The sequence below is a fragment of the Piliocolobus tephrosceles genome, chromosome 1 (genome assembly GCF_002776525.5).
Source record: "Piliocolobus tephrosceles isolate RC106 chromosome 1, ASM277652v3, whole genome shotgun sequence".
NCBI lineage: Eukaryota > Metazoa > Chordata > Mammalia > Primates > Cercopithecidae > Piliocolobus > Piliocolobus tephrosceles.
The window spans coordinates 146993312-147001183 of NC_045434.1; the positions used below are offsets into that span (position 1 = coordinate 146993312).

A 7872-nucleotide genomic window follows, 5' to 3' on the forward strand; every position below is an offset into this window, starting at 1 on the left:
CAAGTTCTTCCCACCATGAAACCTTGTGGTTAAAGAAGACAAAACACACACTCTCTCAACCTATTTTTTGGCTAAACAATTATAAACTGTATACCCCCTAAACAGAGCAATAAAGACAGTGAAAACATGGTTTTGTGAGATAGTTACCCATGCAGGACAGAAATTGCTCAGATAAATTTAAATGTTGATGTAGCAGAAACCCGGGCTCTCTTCTAATAGTAAACATTGTACAGAAACAATAGAAGTAAGTAGTAAAGTATATTGGTAAAACTGCTTACTGATTTGGCTACAGGGGAAAAAAATAAATTTAATCATAAGTGGCTCTAAAAAAGTACCCAATCATTGTTTTCCACTTACACTTCAAGTAGTAAAACATAAGATGGTGTTTAATAAGGTCAGTATTTTATACTTTCTAAATAGGAACCTGAAATACTGTCAATCCAGGGAACAAGTCATAATTACTCTCACTTTATACTGTTGCCATTATATTATAAGAGCTACAACTTTAGCCCTGGATTATGAAGATGTGTATTAGATAGAACTGGCTTGCATCCAATGCAGGCTCCCAAAGTTTGCTCTTGTTAAGTGGACACAAGAACCTGATTTATGCTTAACTGAAATTCATGTAAAAGAACAGTAACATACAAAAACACCAGTTACACCCTAAAAATGGATCCAATGACTAAAATAGGAAAACAAATGACTGTGAGATATGGTTTTTGCTCAACAATTCCATAATAAAGACTATGTGTCTATCAAATTAGAACTACTGTCCAACGTGTTTTTCTCTGATATATAAAAGGTACTTCGAAGCTGAAAGTTTTACGGACTTCTCATTACAGTTATGTGTCTCTTTCCAAAGCATTAATGAGAGTCTCATTTTGATGACATTTGAAAAGTTTTGGTCTTTACAAGAACTTAGAACTTACATGCTCACTATAGACAATATTTAAAATAACAAAGAAAACAAATAAATCTGAGGAAACTGGAATAAATAATATTGACAATGTTGAATACTATCTTGGAAATAAAAAAGTATTTTCCTCATTTTTTTTCCTAAAATGGAACCAATCAGTATAAACTTTAGAAAAACAGGCTTCCTTTAAACTTCCACTGGTTAGGGCCTTCTGTATTTCAGTCTTACCCAGGATTTTGTTTTGTTTTGTTTTGTTTTTAAAGCAAGGCTTTAGGGCAAGAGCCATGGCCTCTCTCTTACTCCCTTCTAAAGCCAGACCTGGTTGTCACCTTTTTTCAAAGTTTACTTTCCCCCTAAAATGTCTCTTTATCTTCAATTTCTTTGCTAGGGAGTAAAGTAAGGTGAAGAGAGGAGATTCTGGAGACTATAAACCTACTATTGATCTAATCTGTATATGTCTAAACATATAACTTGGACCAAGCCAGAAAAACCTACCCAAAGGCCAGAGCACTGAAGTATTAGACAAGGCAATAGATGCTTCTAACTCCTGTCATACTTTTCTGTTCTAACTCCATTTTATTTGCCTCGCAAGGTAGTGTTTTTCTATATTAGTTACACCCTCAAATAATATTTCTATACTAGGTCTAACTTTTTTTTTTAAAAAAAAAGCAATGACTCAAGTTAAACTCAAACTTATCTGCAGGAAGTACTCAAAATGGAAAAAAAAAGTTAATAATTCAGTTTTTGTCAATCATATAGTATCAAGCTTTAGAACTTACACACTAAAGAATACAAGAAGTGGTACAATAACACTGCATATGGAAGACTTCATTGGCAGGACTCCTGCCCTATTACAAAGGAAAGCTTTATGTAACTCACTTAACTTAGATTGTTATACAATACAAAGATATGTGTGTATATATATACACATATACACACACACACACACAGACAAGATTAACACTAGAAACTATTATCTATTTCAGAGGGTGTGTTAAATGTCACTTCATCACAACTCTTCTATATCTTCTCTGCTGTGAAGTGTTAGAGCCTTCATAGGTCTACTCAGAAACATTCTTAAAGATTACAGCAATTATCGAGAGGGCTCATTAAAAATAAGGTGCTAGTTTTAACCCAAAAGATGATTTTGCAATATCCAAAAGGCTCAGTTTTAGCAACATGGAAAGTGGAATCTTAAGAATGCAGATTTAAAGAGAAAGCCAATGTTAATTTGCCAACTTTAAGAATCAACCACCAAGTAAGATTAATTTAGTCATTTTTAAATGTTTTTACCAAAACTTCTTTTGGCATTTTGTCTAGGTTTTATCTGTAGGGTAGCATTCCCATTTTACAGATGAAGAAGCTTTGTATGTTGAGGTAGAAACTTAAAGAAACTCATTAACATGAATTTTGAACACATACTCTCCACAATTACTCCTTTTGAAAACCTAAGCAGGGTGGGGAGAGAATAGAAAGTGAACTGTTTTGCTACTAATTCAGTGTAGGAGAGACCATTATTTTAAACAGTGGTTTTAAAAAGCTATTTAAGTTGAAACCCCATGATATTCTGATTAAGACACATGGGACCATGATCCTGTCTGCACTGAGGTGGATAACTGTGGCCTGCCAAAATTTCTAATCCAAAATTCCCCAATATTTTAGAAGAAAAGTAAAACAAATTAAGACAATCAACTCTCAAAACACACTTGAAACACTTCTTCCCAGGCTGTGTGTGTCTAACTTTACATCAATTTCCATTTTCTCCCCAAGCACTCGAGATGACAGCATTGAGTGGCCTAGAAGTATTAAACCTTAATAAGAGCAGGAAGGTATTGAAATGGTTTTTATTTAAATGCACCTATAAACTTTTACTTTGCAAAAGCCTCAGGTAACTGTAAAAAACATAGGACTATTATTTTAAAAATTTGTCCAGAAAAGATCCTTTAAGCTACTTTACAGTGGCTCTCACCAAAAGAGACACTGCAAAGGGGAATCAGTTAATACATATCGACCTAAAATTCTTCTAAGCAGGCATGGGCGTGGACGTTACTGGGGTGGAGAGACCGCAGTCCGTTTAGAGGGAACAAAGATATTTAAGAAAGGAATAATATGGGGCTGGGTAAAAAATAACTAAGCAGGTTTCCGTCTCAGCATGGATAAGGGTTTTTCCACTTCCCTTCCACTACAAGTCGGTAGCTGACTCCAGCGCATCCACACCAGGATGTGTCACATATTAGCTGTTTTGCAACGACATAGAAGAGTCTGGGATTTCTTCTCACTTTATCTCACCGCATGAGTTGCCCTAAACTGGGCTAATTTTCTGCGAAAACCTACAACCTCCATCCAGAACTTGAACGGAAAGGTTGGTTGGAGGAACATTACTTTTTTCCCAGAGCTCCCACGCTAAGCCCGCTCCCCTTTGGGCCTCGCGCCCGAGGCCCTGTCTTACCTTGAGTAGGTATTTGTCCACGATCTCCAGGCCGCAACTGTTGCATACACACTTGCCAGGGGGGCAGCCGGAGCCCGAGGCCATGGACCGGGGCGGGGACGACGGGGACAGCGGGGCCGAGGAGGAGCACGAGTCCTCGTCCCCCGCTCCCTCGGGGCTCACCTGCAGGAAACCGCGAGACGCAGGCGGTTCTAGATCCCTCCTCCCCTTCGCATCCCACCTACCCACACGGGCGGCCCCACCGCCTCCCCTCCCTTCCCCCTGGCCACCCAACCCCACCCACAGCTTCTTGAGGTTACGATTCTCGCCCTCTTCCCCGTGTACAAGCTCTGGCCACGCACCCTCCGGGGATGCAGACCCCTGACCTTTCCGTACCCCAGGAGTCTTGCGGTCCTGCCCTCCTCGCCCGCCAGCTAACCTTCCCACCCCACCCAGACCCTCCCCGCCCCGTCCTCCGTCCGCTGCAGGAGAGGCGAGCTGGGCCCTGGAAAGAGCGCGGGGACAGCAGCTCTTCGTCCTGCCCCGCCTCCCCACGGCCAGTCTTGCCGGCACCCGAGCCCCTCCGCACTCACCAGTTCCTCTTCCCCGGCGCCTTTCCGAGTCCTCCCGGCCGCCAGGGCTGTAGTCCGCCCGCACTCCTCCGACATGAGCCCCTGGCACTGCGGAGTAGGAAGGGGAGAAAGTATGGAGAAACAGATCAGAAGTTCCGAGCGTGCTGCGCGCCCCAGCCTCGGCGCGGGGAGCGCGCTAATGAAGGCCCTCAGAGCGCCGGGCAGCGCGTGCAGCCCTCACGGCGCCTAAGCCCGGGAGCCGCGGGAGGGCTGGCGCGCAGGCTCCCTCGCTGGCCGCCGGCGGCCGCCACCCGAGCGCGGGTAGCTGGCCCGAAGCGCATCGGCGCTCCCCGGGCTCCGGGTCCCCGGCGCTCACCCGGGCACGTTGGTTCTCCGCCCCCCCGCCTAGGATAACAAGTTAATAACAATCATCCCCGCACAAAGCGCTTTCTTTACAGACGTCAATCATAGCGGAGCGGGGAACACGGGGCTATAGGGGGTGCGGGGCAGGGGGAGGTGGAGTGCGAGAGAAGAAAAGAGGATTGAGAAGGGGTGGGAGAAGAAACTTGATTTCTTTAATAACCTCAATTAAAAGAGCAAGACACACATATATATTTTAAAAGGGGGCTTTTTGAATAGGATAGCCCGAAAGGTGAAGAGGTTTAATAGGATACTTGAAAGCTAATTACAGCGGGATTTAAGAAGCCTGGTGTTTGTTCCGATGACAATTTGAATGAAAATGCTTCAGATTAAACCGAGCCAGCAGCTCTTTCATAAACTTACAGCAATTAGAGTCGCGAGTGATTTACACTCGTTTCTTTAAGGTGTAAATTGCCACTTATTGCTCAGTAAGTCAACATTTGAGCTACTAAAGGATTATTTTTAACCAGCGCAAAAAGCGGGTAGAATAATGGAAAATATCCAGCTGAATTTAATTTGTGCCATTAAAAGAACTCACGCAACCTCGGACAAAATGTTTTAAAGAAACAACGCGCGTTACTCAAGTGTTTCTAAGTATTTGCAAGAGTTTTGTTCTTAAACGAGAACGCAGCGTCTCTGGGGTTAGACTGCTTTCGTTTCCAAAAACTCTAGCTCTGGGGCGGGTGGGTCCCCCGAACTCGAGCCGCTCACACTTCTGCATTTCTGACTGTTCGCCTCCCCTTCTCCCTCCCTCTGGAAGCACCAGGCAAGATACCAACCTGGGGGCCTCCGGGACCCTCGGCCGAGACCCTCCCTTTCTGGGGTGCGCTCCCTACGCGGGACCCAGCGTAGCTGCACTGAGGCCGCGTCCTCACACACAAAGGGAGTTTAAGCAGAACAGCTCCGTGTTCGCCTGGTGTCCCCAACCAGCTTCAGAGCAAAGAAATAGTCAGGGGCACCTCGCGCGGGTCCTGCAGAGGCACTCAGGCTGCTGCTGATTTCAAACTTAAAACACCAAATACCCATAGGTCCTGCCTCCAGAGTGAGGTGAGAGCTTGTCAGGTTCCCCAGTCTACTCAGACAAACCGCGTGACTCGTTTTGTGCCCTGCGGTTTTCTTTTGGCATTTTAGGTAAAATGGCTCTCCCGGCCAACCCTGGGATCCCAGAGGCCTTTCTGGAGCCCCGCAGAGGGAGGTGTGCCTCAGGGCCAGCAAGTGTCCGCGGGCAGCTGAGCGAAACGAGCCGGGTCTCCGGTTCCACCGACAACCGCCCAGTCCTCCCGACCCACTCTCCCGGACAGTCACGATCACCGTAGCAAACAGAACAAAAGCACGACTCACATGGACCTGAGAGCGCCTTAAGCTCGAGGCTTCATCTCCCAAATTACAGTCTCCATGTCTCAGGTTAAGTGAGCTTTTGGGGAGGGAGTGCAATGATTACTGACTAACGCTACTACGTAATAGTAAAAAAAAAAAAAAATTGCCAGGTCTGAAGATGAGGCCGTTACAGGTAGTTTCTGAACCTCGTTTAGGAGCCCAAACAACTCTAGTTTCAAGGACACTGCGATTCAGCGGGTCTGGCCAGGCGTCGGCTCGCTCACCTTCTCAGGGGGAACTGCCAGCTCCGGCACGTCCTTTTCTTCTAGTTTACACACAAACATCTGATCGCTCTTCCAATACATGGCACTGCTAGGGCTGCTTATCACATACCAACTCCAGAGGGTCAGAGGCTGTCCGTGTCTGCCGATCTCCCCCCTCCCCCGCCCCGATCCACTAATAAAAGCTGATGCCGAGAAGGATAATGCTACAAGTGTGTATTCGTCCAAAGAGGCCGCTGTGGCCTGACCACTTTCTGATGAACTGTTCTTAAAATTCCTTTCCCGACTTCACTGAGCTCCGTCCCTCCAGGAAAAGAAAAAAAAAAAAAAGTTTTGTTTTCCAGAGGGTGGAACCTAATATAAAGGGAGGGGGCGTGTGGGGGAAAGTCTTTTCCTGGAGAAATAGCCTCACCTCTTCAAGGAAAACCCGCCTTCTCTACATGTTAAAATCTTTATCAGGACACACCAACTGACTTCAGGTTTAGTATTAAAGAAAAAAAAAATGGGGGATGTCCTGTTAACTTGACTTTAAAAAATCTGCTGTCTGCATTTGCCATAACTTTTAAATTCTCGCTCCCCAACCCAAACCTAAACAAAGATTCAGATTACATCTCTTTCTGCAGCAAGCAGAAGGGGAAGTGGAGGTCTGGGTGACTTGAAAGTTTTAGTCATTCTCTTGAAACTCGCAGCTCTCCGGTCTAGCCGAGAAAGGCCACCTCTCCTGGCAGCCTGGGGGCTGACTTATCTAGCAGTTCGCGCTCCCTTTCCGAAAAGTTTTCTCATTAAGATAAAGAAGGAACATCTGAGCAACACAAAAGCTTATGATTTGCGACTAGATTTGAAATCAAGGCCACAAGAAAGACAAAAGTATGTTGCTAATGAGTATTGCTCTTTCATCTCGTAGACAAAATTTAAGCCCTAGCAGCCTTGGTCTACTGCCTCAAGTTCTGACTGCGGGCGGGGGAGCAGCGGAGGGAGGTACTCAGGATACCGTAATTTTGATTAAGACTGGAGGGTGTGTTTGTTTAAAACAGACTCTTTGTGGTATAAACTTTATTTCATTATTTAGTGCATAAAGACAAATTTAGTTAAAAGATTATTTTTTAATGATTTTTGTTTCCATTTAAAAAACTAAACAAACTTCTGAAACTGAGACCTAGGAGTCTATTTCTTAAAGGCCTTTAACAGAATCATAGGATTTTGCTTTAATTACGTGGAAATATATATGTAAACACACACACACGCGCACACACACATGTCTTATCTCCTTGCCTTATTTGTATAGAAGAAAAAGATCTAAAGGATCTTGCCCAGAACCCAGCTCGGTCAGCAGACGGCTAGCGGAGGAAAGATAGATAGCCTTTCCTGTGATGAAGTGAGCCTGCGCAAGAGTCTGGGACCGAGTTACCACTCCAAATTTAGTTTTTCCTCCATTGCATTTTTCTCCCATAAACACTAGAGTCTTCAGAGCATTTTCCTATCGCCATTGTTTTTCTTTTCGCGCAGCTGCGCACAATATTAGCCATCCCCCTGCAGGTCCTCTCTGGGAGATCTCGTTTAAATTTACTGAGCGAAGGGAGGAGACGCTATAATTAATCTGTGCCCTCTTAGAAAATTGAAAGATTAGGGTGGATTGACTTTTCAAAAAGCTAACTTGTGCGTGGGAACCAGAAAGACTTGTGTTTTTCATCAAGTGCAAAAATCGGTACTGGGGGTGGTGGGGAAATTCACATAATGCATTTTCCATGAAATAGCATCGTTCTGGACACCACTCTTCCGAATGGAAAGTCAGAGTCGTGCAGAACATTGGCGCCATCAGGTCGTGTATAGACCAGGATTTCGTTGAAAGTGGAATTAAACATAAAGGTCCAGTTTGGATATTTAATTACTCTGTGTGTGTGTGTGTGTGTGTGTGTGTGTGTGTGTGTGTGTGTGTGT

General features: G+C 44.7%; 1 protein-coding gene and 1 long non-coding RNA gene across 3 annotated transcripts in view; one reads left to right on the top strand and one right to left on the bottom strand.

Annotated features, from left to right (window-relative positions):
• The window catches only part of LHX8 (LIM homeobox 8), a 30967-nt gene that overhangs the window by 20933 nt on the left and 2162 nt on the right, over positions 1-7872 (bottom strand). Inside the window, exons 1-3 of one of the 2 annotated variants that reach the window (XM_023207544.2) lie at positions 5678-6230; positions 3938-4024; positions 3366-3527 (exon numbers count right to left, since the gene is read on the bottom strand). In XM_023207544.2, the coding sequence (XP_023063312.1) occupies positions 3366-3527; positions 3938-4012 (237 nt within the window). In that variant the 5' untranslated portion in view covers positions 4013-4024; positions 5678-6230. Of the gene's footprint in view, positions 1-3365; positions 3528-3937; positions 4025-5677; positions 6231-7872 lie in introns of those variants that run through there. The other variant, XM_023207535.1, reaches the window with a different exon arrangement.
• Positions 7555-7872, top strand: part of LOC111539663 — a 5432-nt gene continuing 5114 nt past the window's right edge. The window contains exon 1 of the long non-coding RNA XR_002730746.1: positions 7555-7800. This is a non-coding gene — a long non-coding RNA (uncharacterized LOC111539663). The remainder of the gene's footprint in view (positions 7801-7872) is intronic.